Source organism: Netta rufina, assembly GCF_964035555.1.
Source record: "Netta rufina genome assembly, chromosome: 1".
NCBI lineage: Eukaryota > Metazoa > Chordata > Aves > Anseriformes > Anatidae > Netta > Netta rufina.
In genome coordinates this window covers 63,150,094-63,171,755 of record NC_140123.1, presented here as the reverse complement: position 1 = coordinate 63,171,755, position 21,662 = coordinate 63,150,094, and the positions used below count along the sequence as shown (strand labels likewise).

General features: G+C 44.9%; 1 protein-coding gene across 3 annotated transcripts in view; it reads left to right on the top strand.

The window, feature by feature from the left end:
* The first annotated feature begins 586 nt into the window (after positions 1-586).
* ADPRHL1 (ADP-ribosylhydrolase like 1) overlaps positions 587-21,662 on the top strand; it is a 34,706-nt gene continuing 13,630 nt past the window's right edge. For all 3 annotated transcript variants that reach the window (XM_084300180.1, XM_084300179.1, XM_084300181.1), the window contains exons 1-6: positions 587-1,064; positions 4,041-4,205; positions 10,832-10,957; positions 12,749-12,889; positions 17,241-17,368; positions 20,486-20,618. In XM_084300180.1, coding sequence (XP_084156306.1) covers positions 851-1,064; positions 4,041-4,205; positions 10,832-10,957; positions 12,749-12,889; positions 17,241-17,368; positions 20,486-20,618 — 907 coding nt within the window. In that variant the 5' untranslated portion in view covers positions 587-850. The remainder of the gene's footprint in view (positions 1,065-4,040; positions 4,206-10,831; positions 10,958-12,748; positions 12,890-17,240; positions 17,369-20,485; positions 20,619-21,662) is intronic.

Genomic DNA, 21,662 nt, shown 5'->3' with positions numbered 1-21,662 from the left:
TGTGATTTCTTCATCTGTGAGCTTTCCTAGATTTACAGGATGCCGTTTAAATATATCTTCCCAAATAGTTTCCCTTCAGAGTCCAAATGTGGGCTGCACCTAAGCTCTGTCCTAGGAAAAAGTCGTTCTTTGCCAGGCAAAAGGAGATGTGGGGCTGAAGCTGGCATCGTGCTGAGTGCTCGTCGGGGTGCAGTGAATGGGCTAAACACGCGTGGTATACGTGGGACAGAGCAAGAAGGTTGTTGATGAAATATCGCCACTGGAGATGTGCATTAGAAATGTGAGAGGTCTACTGCATTTTACTGGGTTTCTTGCCACCTAAGCCATCGTTCCTGTGTTTCCTGAGTTCAGAAACCTCTTTTATCCCAGGCTTTCAGCTTCTCGACCGGTCCCTGAAAGGGAGACTGACCCCAGCGTATCAGAAAAGTGCAGGAAAACATATTAATTTGCAAGTTATTAAATAAATAAACACCCTTGTGAAGCCATCTGTTTTTCTGGGTGTAGAGTTACTTACACGGGGTAGGGCTAAGTATTTCCTGGCTTGCTTTGTGCTGGGCTGCAGAAACGATGTTTTTGCGCTTGGCTTTGTGGGCGCGCTCTCGCGGTTTCATTGAACAAAGCCCCTGCAAAACCCCTGGCTTATGAAATATTTCCTCTCCATTGGGCCCCAGACAAGAGATGGCATCTGCAGAGCCAGAAAAGGAAGCTCTTGCCTTATAGAGAGAGCTCCCGGGGTGACACAATGGCTGATATAAAGTGTCGGGGGAGCTGAGCCGAAGGCAGAGGAACAAAGGAAGATCCAGATTCGGTGGCGGCTTCAGGCAAAAGGGAAGCGAAAAGCGTCCCGGGGATGGATAAATTCAAGGCTGCGCTTGTACTGGCCGGGGTAGGGGATGCTCTTGGTTACCGAAATTTCTCCCGACAAGACAATGCTTTAGGTGCAAAAATCCAGCAGGAGCTGAAGGAAATCGGAGGGCTCGAGAACCTGGTGCTCTCTCCAGACAAATGGCCAGTAAGTGACAACACTCTCATGCACATGGCTACAGCCGAGGCTGTCATCACAGGTAGGTAACACGGGACTCACAGCTGCAGTCTGGCAAGGAGTAAAGCTCTAGAGCCGCTGCTTTCCTTAAAACAAGCCCGAGTGCTGTGGAGGTCGGGAGAAAATGTGTCAGAAATGCTGCTGGTGTGAATGATAAGGTGCATTAGCTCGTCTCCTCCACGAGCATAATCTTGTGGCCACCACACAAAGAGGAGTTTCGATTTCTTAAGTGTGAACGAGCTCTCCCTGAACTTTGTCTAGGTTTATAAAGTTGGTTAAAGCTTAAAGATTTAAAATACTGCATGTCCAGCATAATAGCAAAAATATTGCATAGCTCATGTGTACACTGCATGTGTCAGGGAATGGTATAGCCACCAGGAATAAACCTCTCTGAAATTCTTCTATAAAAGATATCCTAGAAGATATAGTCTTACAAATTCTTCTATAAAAGCTCAGAGCTTTTCCCAGTGCACTTTTAATGTCCTTGTGCTCACTGCTCCAGGCTGGAGTGGAGTCCCCTCAGTATCTCATCCAGGCTAAAAATCTTCAGAGCTATTTCCTCTTCACTGCCCTGCAGGCACAGCGTTGTGCCTGCAAAGCCAGAAAAGGAGCAAGCTGCTTTGCAGGGAAAGCTCTGCATCTTTAACCTGAAAAATATTCTAAAGTAAGAGGTTTATAATAAAGTATAACAGAATAGAGAAGATTATTAATATATGTCTTCTAAAATCACAACAGTTTGAGAGAGAACATTTGTGTTTTCCTAAGGTAGTGACAGACTTTTTTAAGATGCCACGATATTTGTATCAGCACTCTACCCACTGAGCTAAAGCTGAGACCATCGTCAAAACTACATCAGAAGACATTAACTATTTTTTCGTCTCCTCAAAATGAATAAAATTTTTTAATCTCTAGAAATATTCCTGAATTCTCCTAACACAAGCAGCACCGGATAGCTAACAAAAGCAATGCGATGTCACTAGGTAGTGTTAAAGTCAATGAAATTTCACTTCTGCCTCTGTTTCGCTGCTTTATCTCTGCCTGCCCCTGATGTGCTCTAAATTTAGTGTGTGGAGATCAGTTGAAGAGTGTGTCGGGCGCTTCATGCTTGGCTATGAGCTAGCCAATGGTTTAAGGGGTAGCTAATACACTAAAGATAAGGGCAAGATGTCAGCCTATGAAGGCAAAAAGATGACTAACATCTTTCTGAATATAGGCTATGATTAAATTCGTATCATGTGTTTCCTGCTTATTGAACTCTCCAAAACCATAACTTACGGGTAGTCAAGTCAGTTGGGCTATCCGTACAGTAATAAATCTTAAACAGGAGCGCTGCCCTTCTTTAAGGAAAAAAAATAAGGTCTCTATAATTCACATCAGCTGTGCTGATCCCGTGCTCTCATTTCTTTGTCCTGATCAGACGGGCTTTAAAAACGACGCTGTTGTGGGCTGGTGATAAAGCTACAAAAAGGAGAGGGAAATTTTAGTGAGAAACCTTCATTTCAGAGCAATGCTCGTGAGTGTGGGAAACCACATCCTTTCCTCCGCTTCCCAAAAGGGAGGCAGGACCCACCCACAGGAGCCCCAAAGCCAACAGAGTGATGCTCACTGAGGCGAAGGTGGCTCCGTGAGGCTGAAGCCAGCTGGCACTGGCCCCAAAACCACCCTGTGCGCTGATGGAAAGTTTGATCTGAGAGCAAAGGACAAGTGAAATATCTACCTGCGGGAGTCATTTGTCCCATGGGGGAGGAACAAAACGAGCACCACCAAAAGCAGGGGACCTGCCCCCGCCACAAGGAAAGCCTTTTCCTCTCTGATTAAACACAGATTTTAAGAAATGAGCATTCATGTCTAAAGGAGCCTGCCCCATTTGGCTGATGGCTCAGGCACCAGCCTGGCCCCACATGAGGGACCTGTGTGGGCTCAGGCAGCCGGCGGTGCTGGACCAAGGGACCCTGGTTTTGGGGACAGCTTCTGTGGGTGCTGCTGGGCGGCAAATCCTGCTCTTGGCTCGCATCCGGATAAACTGACACCTGATTCCTAAATCTGGAAAGAGTTGGCAGCTTGAAAGTATCCCGTTCCTCCAGAACTGTAAGCGGGACGGCCACTGTAACCGATAGGGCATTTTTCTTGTGAAAGGAGGGGAATCTGGGTTTTACTTGGCATTTTTCTCTTCATCTGTCTGCACAGATGGCACTTTAGAGTGGCTCTGGCTATGGGTCTCCAAACGTAGCCTTAAATTAAACCTCCTCTTCTGTGGATTTTGAGAAATCATCAATCTTTGACAAAACGCTTGAAGGTATTTTTAGAACTTCCCTTACCGTGTCATTCGATCTGTAGGCAACCCAAGTGTTAGGAGGGGTTTCTTCGAGTACGCTGGAAACATATAGATGGTCAAACCGTGACAGCCTCCTCGGCTCCTGCTGCGTGCAGAGCTGTAGGAGAAGGCAGCGGGGGCTTTTCCTCAGTGAGAAGCAGGGGCAGGACTCTTCAGGCCCAAAACCTGAAAAGCCCAACACGTGAAAAACTTACAGATAAGACCTGTGTTTTATTATGCATATCTCATCAAAATAATTTGTGGTGTTATATAAAATGAGGAGAGCTTTGTTTTTAATGTGGATTCACGCCTGCAAATGAGCGCAGAGGTGCAGGCGGAGCCACCAAGGCAGCACGTCCCCAGGGGTGAGACACCTCAGCGAGCACTGCACACCCTGAGGTGAGGTAGAGCTCCTGTCAAGGAGCAGAACATTTCTCTATTTTCAATTAAAGGAATTAAAAATGAAGAGAAAAGGAGCAAAATGTAAAAAACAGAGAGACAAGGATGTTTCTCTCCAGTCCCCTCTCATGGGTGGCATAGTGTGGCACCAGAAATGTGACCCGGTGTGCTGGAAGTGGGAATAGCAGCATTTATTGAAACCATGATGAGCTTTTTGTGTTTGTTTTCAGCACTCTCTCGCTCTTTTGCCTTTGTGTGACAGTATTTTTTTCCCGTTGTGCCCAGACTACTGGTGCCTGGAGGACCTGTACCGCGAGCTGGTGAGGCGCTACGTGGACGCGGTCGACAAGCTGTCGGGGAGGCGGCCAGACCCCGCGACCATCGAGGGCTGCAGGGAACTGAAACCAGACAACTACCTGCTGGCCTGGCACACGCCCTTCAACGAAAAGGGTAGGGTACCACCTCCTGCTCGGAGATGCTGGCCTGAACAGTGCAAACTCTCAAGATTTGGGGCAATGGGGAAATTGTTGTCTTTCTCCCCCCGGCATCAAGGGCTGCGCCCCCTGAAACGTTTCCATGTCTGCCAGGGGATGGATGGCAAGAGGTCTGCCAGGCATTCCTGCTCCAGGGCACGATGTCCTCTCGTAAATGAGCCCTTCCCTGTTTAACATCTATTTAAAGAGACTCTGTTCTTGGCTCCGTGCCGTGGGGTCCCGGTCTCTGGCCTTGAGTTTAATGGTTATTTTAAGAAATATTTTCTGCCTTTTATTTTTTCATTGAAATGTTTGTAGTTGAGGATCTTTTCGGTCTTACATGACTTTTCTCCAGGAGGATGCAATGCTAGGAACGATAGCTGTTTTGCTGACCACCCCTAACAGTCCTACCCCTGTCTCCCTCCCCATGACCCTTCCTCTCTCTTTGTGATTATTTCATTTCATGATAACTGGAATTTCTACTTCCAGCTAGATAACATGCATGCAGCTACACCTAAGCAGTGCAATTAACCTTGAAAGGCTGCAGAGATGCCATAGCATCAAGGGAGGCAGACCTAGGCAGCCACGGGACCGTGGCAGCTCACATAATGTAGACGCTGCACCGTGTCAGCGCGGTGTGGTATCGCTGTGGTATGTGCCCGCACCACTCAGCAGCATGGCACGTTGATGCAACGCCGTGACAAAAACACGGTGGCACCATGCCACGGCTATTTCTGGGTCTCTGCAGTCAGCTTTCTTTGACACAAAAAGCATCACCCACTCAGCCCCCGCCCCTACAACAGCTGCTGGGAGAGGAAGGATCCTCTCCGTGTGTACCCTGCCCACCTCGCCATTCACCGGGCAGATCTGAGAGAGGGCCCCGTTGTGTTCATCATGTGTTTTCTGACTGACCGTGAGTAAAATTCAGTCAAAATAATCATGGGAGCTGCTGCTGGCCCTCAGCAGCTCTCAGCACCACCAGGAGTGGAGCACGGCTGCTCCCCAACCTGTTGTGTCTGGAGCCACATCTCCTCTTTTAGCCTTCCTCCTCCCCAGCTTTCCATGGCTGAAGATTTGTTCTTGAGATACTCTGGGCTAGAAGTGTCTGAAATTAATTTCTTCAGGCCTGGCAGCTAAAATGCGCCATCTACATCTGGTCTGAAAAATGCCACCCTGAACATCTTAAGTAGCTTTTTTTTTACCCTGAGAACAAAAGTACCGGTTACCTGGGTTGGAGATGCTCAGCTTACCATGGGGCCTGACACCGCTATGGACACAATGCTACACTGCTAGGGACACAATTAACTTTTTAAATGACTTTCCATGAACTTCCTCTTGAGGAAAAAAAAAAAAAATCAATGCCTAACAGTGAGGTGGTATTTTGGACGGGCTGGAAGCCACATGCTGCTTTATTATGATCATTCTAAGCTATCTCACTTCTAGCAAAAATTCATGTGCTTATCTGAAGCTCCTCTTTTCAAATTTATGTGGGTATATTCAGCACATTGAGTTCTTATGTTAAATTGCCCCATGTGTTTCTTTGCCACCTGCTCTCAGGTTCATTGACACAATCAATGCTTTGTTTCATTGCTAAAAACTTGAATTGTTCAGAAGAGAATCACCGATGGTTGAAAGCAGAAACAGAAGTCTGGGTAAGGCCAGAAATGTGCCTTTTTAACTGCAAAAGTCCAGTTAAAAGCCAGCTTCCTGTATTGAATGTATTTCAGGCTGAGGCTGCGTCATCCAAGCAGCACTTTATGTGCAGCTACTGGAGCCAGCTGCTGGGCTTCCTAGTGGTGCTTATGAACAGTATCTTTTGATGGTGGTATGGGATTATGAGGAAAAAGTGCAAGTTAAATGCAGGATGTCGGGGAGCAAAAATGAAGAGAAGGATAAGCTACAGAGGGACACGAAGTAAAAGGAGTCAGGCTCTAAGTTTTCATGCAGAATAGCCTGTAGTCACAAAAGGGGCATCCTCTTCAGAGCTTAGTAGGCATTAAGCTGATCTGTATTATTATGTAGAGTGAAAAACAAACAAACAAACAAAAAAAAAACAACACAGAGGAATTCCATAATAATAGAAAATAACATAGTACGTGAATGAAGATGATATTGTGTTTTCATAGAAACATATCACAGCTTTTGTAGAGAAGTCACACCTCAGAAATTTGTGAGAAAGTTCATGAAATAGCCAAGAAACTGGGGAACAGAGGATACACTGTAAAGACAGTCTGTTTGAATTTCCAAAGGACATTTGACAAGGTCCTTCACCAAGGTGGCCAAGTCACCAACAGACAAGGCAGTAAGTTGCTACAGAATGATGGAAAGGCTCTCATGAGCATAGATAACTGGTTAAAAGACAGTAAACAAAGAGCAGGAGATTGCAGTCTGTCTTCTCCAGAGAGAAGGAGACATCTGTGTTGGTTCATGGTCAACATGTCCACAAACTATCTGGAAAAAACAAGTACATAGTTGGTCAGCAAAGTCTGCTGTCAAAAATAGTAAAGTACAGAGCTGTAGAAGATCCTCACAGCCATGAGTAACTGTGATATAATAGCAGAACCAAATGCAATGTAGATAAATGAAAAGTCATATGCATGGGAAAAAAAATAATATCCTAATTTTATATACATGGTTGCAGTTGCTGAGCTAACTATTACTGTTGAGGAAAGGGATCGTGGAGCTATAATAGTTCTACAAGAACATCACTTCAGAGCTCAATAAGAGCCAAAAAGGCAATATATTGTTAGAAATGACTGGGGAGGAAACAGAGAACAGAGCACAAAATGCACTGGCACCACTATATAAACACATAGTTCCTGTTTCTTGATTACTATATGTAATCTGGTCCCTCCCTCCCCACAAAGGGATGTAAGAGAACTAGAAAGGACACGAGGAAGGATAACTGGGTCAGTCAAAAACAGCTTCCTTAGCCACTGATGCCTAAAGTAGATCTGCAAAATCATAGGTTGGAGAACATTAATACAGGTAGAGGAAACTCATGTCTGCTCTAGTACAGGAACTAAGTACCTCAGATGAAACTGAGTCATGAGTTCAAAGCAAGTAAAAGGAAGGACTTCATGCAGCACCTAATTAAGCTGCACAACTCATTTATATGGGAACGTGCAGATGATACAATTCCTGTGGGTTCAAAAAATAGCTGCACAAATTCACCCAAGGAAAATCCTTCCAGCGTTACTAAGCAGAAAGATGAAGAAACAGCTACCTGCTGGATCAGGGAAGGAAACTATCAACACTACACTTAGTACAAAGGGGCAGTGTCTTTATACATTTCTTTTATTCCTTCTTAAATATCCTCTCCACTGGCCACTGTCAGAGTTAGGTTGACCTATAGTCTGAGTGCAGAGGGCAGTCTTTATGTTCTCACAGGTGTATCTCACCCCTAGCAGGTACTAATCTTGCTGTCCCTTGCTTCATTGATTCACATGGTATCGATACACTGGACTTAATAGCTACTAATCACAGGAAACCCTTCCTAGGCTTAATGCTACTCCGTGTGATGGATTTTTTGGTTGACAGGTTTGCTTGTTTAATTCTGCAAAAGGTTTCAGTATAGCTTTTAAACACAGAGGAACACAATGAAGTTGCAAAGGCAACCACCTTCAGACCCCCAGTCTGTAGTGCATCCTTCTCTTTGAATACACCACAATTTTCTTTAATTAGTAGCTTTGGTGTAGCATAACACCTGTACCTTTTAGATAACCAGCATGGATTATGTCCCTTGGAGGAACTGGAACTGAGTAGTGGATAAGATGCTTTTCAGACAAGAATTATAGAATATCCTGAGTTGGAAGGGACCCACAAGGATCATCGAGTCTGACTCCTGGCTCCACACAGGACCGCCCAAAAATCAGACCACGTGTCTGAGAGCTTTGTCCAAAGGCTTCTTGAACTCCAACAGGCTCAGTGCTGTGACCTTGGCAGCCTGTCCCAGTGCCCGACCCGCCTCTGGGTGCAGACCCTTTCCCTAACCCCCAGCCTGACCCTCCCCTGTCCCAGCTCCATGCCGTCCCCTCGGGTCCTGTCGCTGTCTCCAGAGAGCAGAGCTCAGCGCCTGCCCCTCCGCTCCCCTCGTGAGGGAGCTGCAGGCCGCCATGAGGCCTCCCCTCAGCCTGCTCTGCTCGGGGTCAAACAAATCAAGGGACCTCAGCTGCTGCTTATACATCTTCCCCTCCAGACCCTTCACTATCTTAGTTGTCCTCCTTTGGACACTCTTGAACGGTTTTATGTCCCTCTTATACTGTGGCGCCCAGTCCTGCACACAGTACTTGAGGTGAGGCCTCACCAGCACAGAGCAGAGCAGGCTAATCACCTCCTTTGACCAGCTAGCAGTGCCATGCACCCATGGGTACAGTTGGTCCTTTTGGCTGCCAGGGCACACTGCAGGCTCATGTTCATCTTGCCGTTGACCAGTCCCCAGATCCCTTTTGTGGAGCTGTTCTCCAGTCTCTCATCCCCTAATCAGTACATATATCCAGGGTTGCCTTGCCCAGGTGCAGAATCCAGCATTCACTCTTGTTAAATGTCATACCTTTAGTGGTTGTCCAGCCCTCTAATTTGTCAAGATCTCTCTGCAATGCCTCTCCACCCTCAAGGGAAAGAACGCCATTTGCAGCACAGGTGTCCACCAGGAGCAGGGGCTGAAAATGTGCTGGAGAGGGTCTCTTTCAGTCTCTTTCATTATAATCAGGATGGCTCATAAGGGATGAGAAAGTTCTGAGACTGCAGAGAATACAATAGTATTTTGGAAAGTCCTTTCATGTCATATTTATTTGATGTTTGACCTTTTTAGACTGTACTTGGTGGCTAAACTAAAGTTAAAGAGGTGTCAGAGTCACCGCACACAAAAATTTTCATATTGAACTCTCAGGAGGATGGGAAGAAATTTCTTCATCTAACCTAGTTAGATCACATACCCAGGGTGTCCACTCAGGATAGATCTTCTCTGGGAAGAAAACAAGCCCTCTCTAGAGAGTAATTGAGATACTGGTTAGTCTGTATTTCATTTGGAGATGCCAACAGGTGGCTTGTGTTAATATTTCAGTTTGTATCAGGCAAGTAATTTTGCATCAGATCTTTCCACAACCCCCACTATCACACTTTGATCATGGAGCACCCAAGGTGGAGTCACTTGGGATGAAACTAAAGGGATCACAGTGCTCTAGGAGAGCCCCTGGAGCTCCACAGCCACAGCAAGCAAAGCCTGGGGAGCAGCCGAGGGCTCCTCTGGAGGTAGGTGTCCAAAGCAAGGTGTCCCTGGCTCCTTGGCATCTGCTGCTTCACTCTGGCCTGTGAATTCCTCCTCCTCTGCCATCATACTGGCTAGCAGAGGCAACCTTTCTTTCTGCTGCCTGTCTGGGAAAGACAGGAAGAGTGTGCTCCTAATATAAGTTCCACAGATGCTAAAATTAGGTGGCATAAATATTCCCCCTTATCTTCCAGGGGCCAAGCAGAGAAACGCTGATTGCTCTCAGCTCTACCCAAGGTCACTGGGAAGTGTGACTGAGCAAAGGCAGTGCTGAAAAAATCCTAAGTACTTTGAAAAATCGAACCCTATCCATCTCAGAATGAGTCCCTGCAATGAGCATATGCTTTTTTTGGGCATTGGCTTACCAGCTGTGAAGAGGAGATAATCACCTCACGCGTGCCTAGAGAAGATAAGCTCATTAAAACTTCTGTGGGATCCTGATATTACTGTGATAAGTACTGCAGAGAAACTCGTTAGTAAATTTAACTCTTCATTCAATGAGGTGTTTAAAATACGAACGCCTGGAATCATGCCCTCTGTGCTGACGATTTAAAGAAATACTGAATTATCTACTCAATAAATAATGTCTGTACTGCATGAGGCAGAAATTTCCAACAAGTGCAGGCTGATGATGATAATGAGTGTGTGCAAAAGCACAGACTTCAGGTTGAACAGGAAACCTCAGTTCTGTCTTCTAACTTTGGAGGATTTTTCTTTGGACTCTTCAATATCTTTTTCAGACACATTATTTTTGTAATTAATAGAAACTTTTGTGAACTACCTGTGGGGCTCTCTAGGATGAAACATGCAACAAAACTGTAAGATCAGCCGTGATACCCATAGAAAGGGTTTTAGTAATGTGCTTTCATCAGGAAGACTACTAAAACAAGGGCATAGTAAAAGTGTACCTGTTTTACAGACTGCTGCTTCCAGTCCTGGCATCTGGAACAAGAAAAAAAGAGGTGTCAGTTGAGGATGAATAAAGATGACTTGAGAGTCTGAATAAAAAATGTACTGGTAACAGGCTAGCATGCTGCTCTTTGGTACCTGCTATGCTCTTCACAGAACTTGAGAATACTGGTAATACTGGAATATACTGGTAAAATGTAGTAGTATTGGAATAAATTTGTAAAATCAGAATGATTGTGTGTAGGCAAAATTCCTTGAATGAAACTTTCAAAACATGTATCTTGCTTTGCATGCTGTTTTCCCACTTCTTAGAGAGCTCCTACACAGGTGTTGAAATAATAAAATGTACTTGCTTCAGATTTTATCAGCATATTTATGTATCATCCATCTCCTTTTAAATGCTTACCATTGTTGTCTTATTACAGGGTCTGGATTTGGAGCATCTACAAAAGCCATGTGCTTAGGGATGAGATACTGGAAGCCAGAAAGGCTCGAGTCACTTATTGAAGTGAGCATTGAGTGTGGACGAATGACTCATAACCACCCTACAGGTAATGTCCACGGACATATAATTTCTGTGAAGTGCCTATGGTTGCTTTTCACTTCCATGAGGACTAACACAGCTCCTGTAAATCCACTTGGTTAAGCAACTTCTGCTTTTCAGGCTCCAAGGCTTTCATTTGAATTTGCTTGGATAATATATGTATGTATATACCACTTGTACAATCATAGAATCGTAGAATCATACATGTAGAATATCCCGAGCTGGAAGGGACTCATAAGGATCATCAAGTCCAACTCCTTGAGTCCAACTCCAAGTCCTACATACAAGCTTATGTATGTGATTGTATGTTATACAGAAACCACAGCATAGGAGTATTCCTTCCTAAAATCCCAATAACTATACACAACCTGTCTCATCCAAAGCATATTCATGTCGCATGCTCTGATCAAATTTTAGGATTCATGTACAACCATATGACTCACCGTTATCATGCGAGTTTATGGTTCAGGGGATAATAATATTTTTCTGTTGACAGGTCTTATCACATCCAATCACCACAGGCAAAGGTAGAAAGCCAAAAAATTCTAACTCCACACATTTTAGGACACAATATGATTTATTATTCAAACAAAACAAAAGTAATTACATTTAATGTTGTTCTGAATATTCAAGTCTGTCATCCTGATAGTTTTATGCTATGTAAGCATGTATTCATTCTGTTTGCTGTAGACAGCATTAAATAAAACCATAATGAAGGGTGACATGTTCAACATGCTCAGTGCTCTGAAGTAGTCAGAACACCCAGCAGGATGGCACAAAATTAGAGGAAAAGTATTTAGAGCAAAGCAGAAAATACCATTGAACCAATATATAAAATCCATCGTGTGTTAGCAGCAGCAAGCCTGCTTGTATTTCTGGGTATCCCACCTCATAAAGAACTTACTAGAGCCAGGAAATGGCATCAAGGGTATCAAAGTCATTAAATGCCTTCCATAAGAGGAAAAATTAAGTCTAGAAAGAGTTTTCTGCTTGGAAAAGAGACAAGTGGCATCCAGAGAAGCATCCAGAGAAGCACACATGACAATATTCTGCTCACCTGGGGCTTATTTCAATGATAGAGTTCTTTTCTTAGCTTTCTTTTGCATGTTGCTCTGGGTTGATTTTGTTGCATTTGACAAAATGCCAGGATAACAACAAGCATGAGAAACACGCTTCTCTGTTTCTGACATGATCGAAGAGTTGAGTGTTCATTTCAAATATATTTGTATCCAAAGAGGAAGACCTAGCTAGGTATGCAGACAGCATGTATTACTTAGACAACTGCTTCTTCAAGACAAGTACAGACCAAAGAAAATGGATCCAACTAGATGGAACAGATTTGTCCCCATAGAGGAAAATGCACCAGAAATAGTGTTATATCCAACAACCACAGCCACTGAACTGGATGAATCCACCATAAGCAAGGTGATATAACTTGCAACTGAATCATTTTGTGCTACTCAGTTACTCCATGTGACCTCAATTAGAAGTCTTTCAGTATCACATTAGTGGATTATGTTTATTTTTGACCCCTACCTCAGTTTCTGTCATGTTACACCAGTGAGAACAGAAGCACCCTTCTATACAAAATAAGTTGTAAACCACTGGACACCATGTATTAGCCAAGAATCTTAACGTGCCAAGAGCCAGCTGGTAAGCAGACAGGGGTAGGATATGTGTGTTTGTTAATCTATCCAACAGTCATGAGGCATCCTACTAATGATTTTACTAGGGACATGACAAGAATGTCACAAGCACAGTTCACAAGGTGGTAATCACATTTATATATTAATTCCAGGCTTTCTAGGGTCCCTATGTACAGCTCTCTTTGTGGCTTATGCAATACAAGGGAAGCCCCTGGTGCAGTGGGGAAGAGAGATGATGAAAGTCGTGCCAATGGCCGAGGAATATTGCAAGAAGACCATTCGCCACATGGCAGGTAATGTCTGAACCAAGAGTTATTTTCTTAAAAGCATGTTCAGCTAGAAAAGGCTAAAGAAACATCACTGCTAACTCTCCCCATTTTTGCCATTTTCCCCCAGCTCATGACTCCACAGGCTGTCCTCCTCATTGTCTTGTTAGACTGTAAGCTCTTTGCAGGTGGTGTCTTCTTCTCATACCATCTGTTAGGTGTCTGAAATATTGGTGGCAAAAAATACAAATTATAATTCCATACTGCACAGTTTGATCTTTAAGAAATCTTCAAAGATTGCTACGGGGTGGTGGGGAAGGAAGAACTGTTAGTTAGCAGGTTATTAAGCAAACTGACTGCTGAGATATGAATTATTCATTCCTTCCATCAATTAGCATGGCCCAATATCTTCCATTAAAAAATCCACTACTTTCCTCATTTTGCCAGGAAAAGTTCACCTGTAGATGCCTCTTGACAAAGAGTCAGCCTTTGACCACAGATGCAGATTTGATTTGTTGATATTCTGAACAAATATTTAAGATACGACCTGTTGTATCCTTTTTTAAAGCAACTGAGTGGACCACAACTGTTCAACTTGATATTGCTACTTCACTAATGGGTGCGATCATCAGGACAGAGGTGTTTTAGTTCCCTCTTGCCTGGGAGTGATGCATTTGTAACAGTGAGACCTGCTGTGGACAGATGAGTATAGTTACATTACAATATTGAGGAAAGTTTTCCTGTTAATCTCAAGGGATATCTGTTGAGCAAACTGAATTCTGTGGAAATCTATAGTGAAAAGCACCCAGAAATGAATATTTACCTGGGAAGGAAAGCTGCCTCTTTAAAACCTGAAAGAAGCAGGGAACCTTCCTGAAAGAAAATGCATTTTCAACCACGTCTCACTGCACACTAAGATTTTTTTTTAGATGAGACCTATGAGGAGCAGGTGCAGGATTAGTGTGAGTGAGCTCCTCTTTGAACGACTTTACAGCAGGTCCCTGTCACTCCACCAGAGCAGGACCCCTCTGCATGGAGGTATGTGTGCTGGACTCCTGAGGCACGCTGTCCGGGTAATGCCCGTATTGTTGATCTTAGTCCTATTTTGGTAGCAAGAGAAGTCTTCTGCATTAAAGTTAAGCTCCTTGGCTGGTGAGATGCACTGCAAAGAAGTCCTGCCAAACAGAGTCCTCCTGATTAGGAAACTCTTCCTTGGCTTCTTTATCTCCCTTGGATAACAAACAGCATGTTCAATCACAGAGGGCTTGATTCAGCACCCCTCCCTGCTATTCAGCTGCATTTACTTGCCAGATATCCCATGGATCTCAATGTGACTGTAGTCTCAGGCTGGATGTGAGGGATGGGGCCTCAGAAGGGCTGGATCTAGGGTTTCATACCATGTCGCAGGTTGTCCACACAACCAACATCTCCTGCATATGCTTTTCCCCTTCATTACTGAGCCTGTGCATTGCAACAGTCACACACCCCTGCTTATCAAGGTGCTATACAGAGAACAGTCACTTGTTTTCTGGTCATGTTGAAAAGAGGAAAGTGGAAAATGCCTGTTTTAAAATACAAAGCAACCTGTTGGGTCATCTTCAATTTTAAAAGCAGTTTTGGAACTAGCTGATGGGGTGCTTTTTGGCAGTTTTCCTCAACCAATACAGTGTTTCTTCACTGGATAGTGAAGACCCCAGTCACTATGGGGTTCCTTCCACAAGGCTCCACTTTAGGGCCAGTTCTTTTTAATGTTTTCATAAATGACTTTGATGCAGGACTTGAAGGTATGAGGATGAAACGAAACTGTGAGGAATCCCTCAGGAGTAGGCAGGCACTGCAGAGAGATCTTGACAAATTAGAGGGCTGGACAATCGCCATGAGCAAGTGCTGGATTCTGCACCTGGGCAAGGCAACCCTGGATATATGTACTGATTAGGGGATGAGAGACTGGAGAACAGCTCCACAAAAGGGATCTGGGGACTCTGGTCAACAGCAAGTTGAACAGGAGCCTGCAGTGTGCCCTGGCAGCCAAAAGGGCGACCTGTACCCATGGGTGCATCAGACACGGCACAGCTAGCTGGTCAAAGGAGGTGATTAGCCTGCTCTGCTCTGTGCTGGTGAGGCCTCACATCAAGTACTGTGTGCAGGACTGGGCGCCACAGTATAAGAGGGACATAAAACCATTTAAGAGTGTCCAAAGGAGAACTATAAAGATAGTGAAGGGTCTGGAGGGTAAGACGCATGAGGAGCAGCTGAGGTCCCTTGGTGTGCTCAGCCCAGAGCAGAGCAGGCTGAGGGGAGGCCTCATGGCGGCCTGCAGCTCCCTCACGAGGGGAGCGGAGGGGCAGGCGCTGAGCTCTGCTCTCTGGGGACAGCGACAGGACCCGAGGGGACGGCATGGAGCTGGGACAGGGGAGGGTCAGGCTGGGGGTTAGGGAAAGGGTCTGCACCCAGAGGGGGGTCGGGCACTGGGACAGGCTGCCCAGGGCAGTGGTCACAGCACAGAGCCTGCCGGAGTTCATGAAGCCTTTTGGCAAAGCTCTCAGACACGTGGTCTGATTTTTGGGTGGTCCTGTGTGGAGCCAGGAGTTGGGCTCCATGATCTTTGTGGGTCCCTTCCAACTCAGGATATTCTATGATTTTATATTTTTCTTTTTAAAATACTCTCCATGGTCTGATGGCTGTTAGCACATTGTCACTCTGTTTTTCCAAACAGCCCCCTCTTTAGAGTTCTGCGAACTAGCTTCCCAGTCATCAGGGCCATGCAGCTGGAGATTAGTCCCAATGCGGGGCTGGGTAGGCACAATTTTATGAAGGTATAAGGTCATGCAAGTTAGCCGGACTGAGTTTACATGGCAGTGAACTGCTTTAAAGATCTTAATCAGCAAAGAGAGACACCTTTATGGCCTTATAGGAAAAGAAGCAACACTACAGAATCACAGTGTAGTTTGGGCTGGAAGGAACCTAAAGATCACCCAGTTCAACCCCCCTGCCATGGGCAGGGACACCTCCCACCAGAGCAGGCTGCCCACAGCCCCATCCAGCCTGGCCTTGAGCACCTCCAGGGATGGGGCAGCCACAGCTTCTCTGGGCAGCCTGTGCCAGGGCCTCACCACCCTCAGAGTAAAGAATTTAAATTTAGTGTAAAATCATTACCCCTTGTCCTATACTAAATGCCCTTGTAAAAGATCTCTCTCCGTCTTTCTTATAGGTCCCCTTAAAGTACTGAAATGCTACAATAAGGTCTCCCTGCAGCCTTCTCTTCTTCAGGCTAAGCAACCCCAGATCTCTCAGTCTTTCTTCATCCTTCAGAAAAATGGTTTGGTTGCGTGCACATTCCTCAGTCACTTGCAGCACAGAACTGAGTGACCAGAAAGGACAGAACCAGGGGAAAAGCAGCAAGATTTAATTATATTTTAAACTGTACACAAGTACATGTACACAAGTACATACTGACTCACTGCTTTGCCATGGCATACTTAGTGGTCTCGTCCATCTCACTGATTTCTAATTCCTGACCCCCATCTGCTTTCCAGACAGGGTTTCATTCAGGCATAAATTCTGCAGAGGTGTGTGTATGTATTCAATGTGACTTCTGCAACTTTTCAAGCCTTTATAAAGGGTTGAGCACTGGTTTAAAAACAAGATGAGTTTAATAAGATTATTTGCATGCACAAATTTAAACATTATTAGAGATACTCTTCTCAAAGTGACATAAAAAAAGGAGAAAGACCTGTGGTTACTAAAAAAAAGGCTTATTTGTATGGGCAAAAATAGTAGATATGTGTGTTATTTATCTTTTTTACTATGTTCAGTAAGTATTATTATATACAAAAACTGGAAATTTTGGTCTTTCTATCAGCCCTTTACTAAAAGATCACAGTAATGAACAGAAATACTAGAGAAATTAAGTGAATAAAATCTGATAACTGAGGTAGGAGGTAATTTGTATTTAGGACATGTAAGCATTTTTAGACATTCTATAGGCATAGTAAAGGAATTTTAAAAATGGCATAGATTTGATTTTTTTTTTCTCTCTTTTTTTTTTTTTTGTTGACTCTTGTCTTTTTTCGTAGTGTTCCTCAGTAAGTTCTCCAAATCTTATCTTGATATATCCTAATCTAATTTTACTATATCATAAAAATAGCACAAGATTCTGAAAATACTTTCATCTTTTTCACATCTTCTTTTCCCAGTTAGACATCCCACTACATATTAAAATGCATACTTAGTACATATGCCTGTTTAATGTATGTTACTGGAAAATACCCAGTTTTACAGATGAGTCAATATGTTCATTTTCTTTAAAAGCTATTTAAGTAGAACTGCAAATGTTGCTGAGATGAAATACTGCATCATTAATTTCTTTTGCATTCAGAATATCAGGAACATTGGTTTTACTTTGAAGCCAAGTGGCAGTTTTACTTGGAGGAGAGAGAAATCAATGAGGAAAACCAGAACAAACCTGTCTTTCCGGACAACTATGATGCAGAGGAGAGAGAAAAGGTAACTGCAACTTCAGAAAGTGCCCAGAAAGGCTCTGAACTGAGAGAGGTATTTTCAAAGGGACACACCAATATTTTACTACTTAATCCAGTGCCAGAGCAGAGAGAAAGTCTTTGTGTTTTCTTTTTTCCTAAATTTTCAGGGAAGAACAAAAAACTCCCATCCATGGTGCAGGTTAAGTGTTGTAAAAAAAAACAGCTGCAATCAGTCCTGAGGTGCTAAAGGTTCCTGCAGTGGGAGAGGAAGTCCTAATGTCAAACGTGGTGATACTAAGCGCAAGTACAAAACTCGTAAATAAACTCCCATCAGCCAGGGCAATTTGAGGTTGGAAAAGGCAAACATCCAGCTGGAGGATCTCATGAGAGCCTAGCAAAGCTGTGGCCCAAGTCCCACAGAAATCTCTTAGGAGCTGGGTGTAGCTGTGATCCTTTGAACAGAAGACAGCCCTCCTAAGCAGTGATCTGCAAACACAGGCAGCGTCCCAACTAGTTTTAGGTGTCTCAAGAGATGGTGTTTCACCACATCTCATGGGATACTATTTTATAGCATATGTGATCTTTCTTTTGACTTATGACTTCTGGTTAAAACTTCTTAACTCATGGGAAATAATGCCCTTCTTCGCTGGTGTTTACAGCTTTCTGATACGTGCTGGCACCTCTCATGTTTCTCCACTTAGCAGCTAAGCAAAAAGTATGTGGTTCTTGTCACCTTTTCCCATAAATCAATCCCCTTTTCCAGACTATTAAAGCACAGCTCTATTCTGAGAAGCCACTTTGTATATTTTTAGGTGTTCTTCTATGCAGAGAAAGGTGCCAATGGAAGATAGATTAACTCTGGATAATTTAAAAAAAAATGCTTTAAATATAAAGACTAGATCTCCTTCCAGCTTTATTTTATCACTTCTGTGCCATGAACTTGTTACTAGTTTTTTGTTTCTTCCAGTTCTGCTGGAGTCTTAGAAGAGCATTATGAGAGATTGAACTGAACAGAATCTCCCCACAGTCATTTTCAAGGGAAAACTGGTTTAATTCATACTGCAGAAACAAAAATTATCTTTGTATTACCTAACCCAACTAGCTTGATCTGCTAAACTATTTATTTTGATGCACAAGAAAGGAAAACGTTGCTTGAACTTCACTGCCATGCAAAGACCACAGCCTGGCAGAAGTCTCTCATTTTGCTTACAAATTGAGCATGTTTATAGCCATGGAAAGAATAATCACAGAGAAGGCAACCATCCTGCCTGTCTGTTTCCTAGGTCTGTTTGCCTTTGCACTCCCTCCAAACCATTTTCTGTCCGATTGCCTTTCTGCAGGCAATTGATAAACCACAAATATCTGTCACCCCTTCTCACCAGCAGGTTGTTTTGGGCAGGTTCCTGCTAGAGCAGAGGTATACAGGTTAAACTTGGAGATAACTGGAAACGTGGGGGGAGGAAAAACAGATTGCGCCTTCTTTAATGTATAAACACAAGGTGGGCAATCAGATCATAGTAGGAGAAATCATTTTTCAACAATACGTGTTCTGTATGTGTTAGATACTGAGCAAATAGGCAGAAATTGCACAGCACTCAGGTTCTGCCTTGCTTCTGCAAACACACCCTCGCCCTGCTCGCTTTCCCAGTGCTGGACACATTGCATGACAAACAAAATGTGAGAGGGAGTGTGTCCCCTTAAGATGGGGTTGTTTAAACCAGCACCAGAGAAGGTAAAATGGTAGAAAAGGGAGTGCTAGCCAGCTGCAGGTCATGCAGGAAGGCAGAGGCAGCTGTAATTACTGACTGCAGGGGATGTGTGCGTTACCTCTAGGGCTTGGCAGCAGAAGGGAGCTCATAGTCACACCCATATCCATCCACCCTGTGGTCTTCACTCGCCCTTGCCGAGGGAAGCCGGGCTGTTGCCAGCTACAATGCGAGGCTGCACTTTTGAAAAGCTTGAGAAATGCTGCCTCGGTGCAGATCGATCCCAAGGAGCACTCTTCCTCCACTAAAGAATTCCCAGCAAAGTGAGGTCACGTCAGATGTGTGCAGAAACATCAGCAATCGTGAGGGCTAAATGGAGCGAAACGTGAGACGCCGGCGTGCTCACCCAGAATAGCACTTCCACGGGTTGTGCTCGCCTCTGGTAGCGTTGCACCTGCGTCAGTGCTGCTCCACCAGAGTGAAAACTGCAGAAATAAGGCTTTGCATTTTGCTTGTGCTAGTGGACAGAGTGAATAAATACTCTCTTTAGTTTGCAAAGAAAAAAAAAAAAAAAAAAAGGCAACAGACTGAAGGTAATCCATCTCTGCCCTGTGTGATGTAAATGCAGATAAACCACAACAAAGTACATACTGGTTGAGGTTGAAGTGAGTAGATAGAAGTGCAAATCTTCACGTACAGCGCAGAAACCACAGGCCAGCTAAGCAGCTGCAACTGACTTACCATAACGCAACTTAAACCCCAGGAACTAAAGCTGCCAATTTCCTTTAAATTAAGTTATTTTTAATGGTAGATTTATCAGAGTCTTGAGCTCACTTGGGGATTTTGGGCAGGTAGAAGTGAGTTCTGGAAGTACTTCGTCTAGAGGAAACCCAGCTGTGTTTTGCAAAGCTTGCTGGGTTTGGTTTGGTTTGGTTTGGTTTGGTTTGGTTGTTTTTTCCTTCTTTCTTCTCCTGGGAAAGAAGTGTTTCTTAAATTTGCAAGGTTGTTCAATGGAAGGGGAAAGAATGGGCTTGGCAAGAAAAAGTCAGAGAAAGTGACCTGAGTTAACACAGCCTGAAAGTTGAGTCCCTAAAGAAATTACTGAATCAAGCCTTTTTGGATGCCCACATAAAACTTGGCTAAGTAAAACTTTTGCAAACGTGTGACAAGGGAAGCCGAGAACATTTCCCAGGGGCAGAAAGAATGATAATGTAAGTAAGTCTTTTCCAACCCCAATTTTTGAAAGAATAGGGACTTCTAGGGTGTGAAATTAGAACCCATGGGTCTTCTCACTGTGAAACAGTCCCAGAGCAGAAAAGCTCAAAGCCCAAGAGTACCAAATGCCTTCTTGTGACTCCCAGGGCACGGGGACGGGGCTATGTGGCACATATCCCCCTTCCTGCTGTCCCACCTTAACGCCTCCATCTTTCCCTCAGACCTACCGGAGGTGGAGCTCCGAGGGCCGGGGCGGGAGACGGGGCCACGATGCCCCCATGATCGCCTACGACGCCCTGCTGGGGTGCGGCGGGGACTGGACGGAGCTCTGCAACCGCTCCATGTTCCACGGAGGTGAGGGCGCGGCCGCGGCTCCCATCCCCTGCCCCGTCCCGCCACGGGGTGCTCGCAGGAGGTGGGAAGGAGACCTGCCAGTGAATGGCGGCTCTTGACATTATTGCTGCTCTTGAGATGATTTCTGTGGCTCCCGGTTTTACACCCTCGCAGAGTCACAGTGTGGCTGAGGCTGTCAGGGCCCTCTGGAGATCACCTGCTCCAAGCCCTGCTCCAGCAGGGACACCCAGAGCAGGCTGCCCAGGCCCACGGCCAGGCGGCTTTTGAAGATCTCCCAGAAGGGAGACTCCGCACCCTCTCTGGGCCATCAATCACATTCCCTGAGCAGCAGCTGCCGTGCAAGCTATTTATGGTCCTTGTCAAATGTTACTTCATCTGAGTCCCATGCTTTTGCCAGAGGTGCATGAGAAGTAAGTCCGGTATAACTTAGTAAAGGGTTGGCATCTTTCTACACCAAAACACTCGCCCCTTTGGCAAAGCCACCTTTTAACTGCATATAGTGAAGCCAGGTAGAGGAGAAAGGTAATACAGTGCCCAATCGAGTGCCTGCCAGATAAATCCTAGAGGCACACGATAAGATATTTCCATAATTTTGCATGAGATAACTCTCTCACTGGCAACCATGCACGCCGGGCCAGGGCAGCTGTGGAAGATGATCCCAGCACTGCAAACACCTGCAGCATGGTGGTGGGAGGTGGTGGCCCCTCACTGCAGAGGCTGCCAGCAAGAACCTGCAAGGACCACAACGAGCATCGCTGCTACTTACCGTGGGGTTAGATGTTTTAAATCACACACAGCTCCGTGCTGTGATGTTAGGATGGGAGACACAGCCTCCAAACCAGGGTATTTGCCCTGTAGCAGGGGTTCCTGTGTTCCTGGCAATGGCTAGGTGCTTGCAAGAGCTATTGGGTTGCAGCGGGTTTTCCCCAAGCCAAATTAGTAATGAGCCTGTGCTGTCAGCAGTGATCTTGTCCACTCTGCTGGCCGTGCCCCTGCCTCTGCCTCTGGCCACTCGGTCTCTCATTTGACCAGACATGTCCTTGC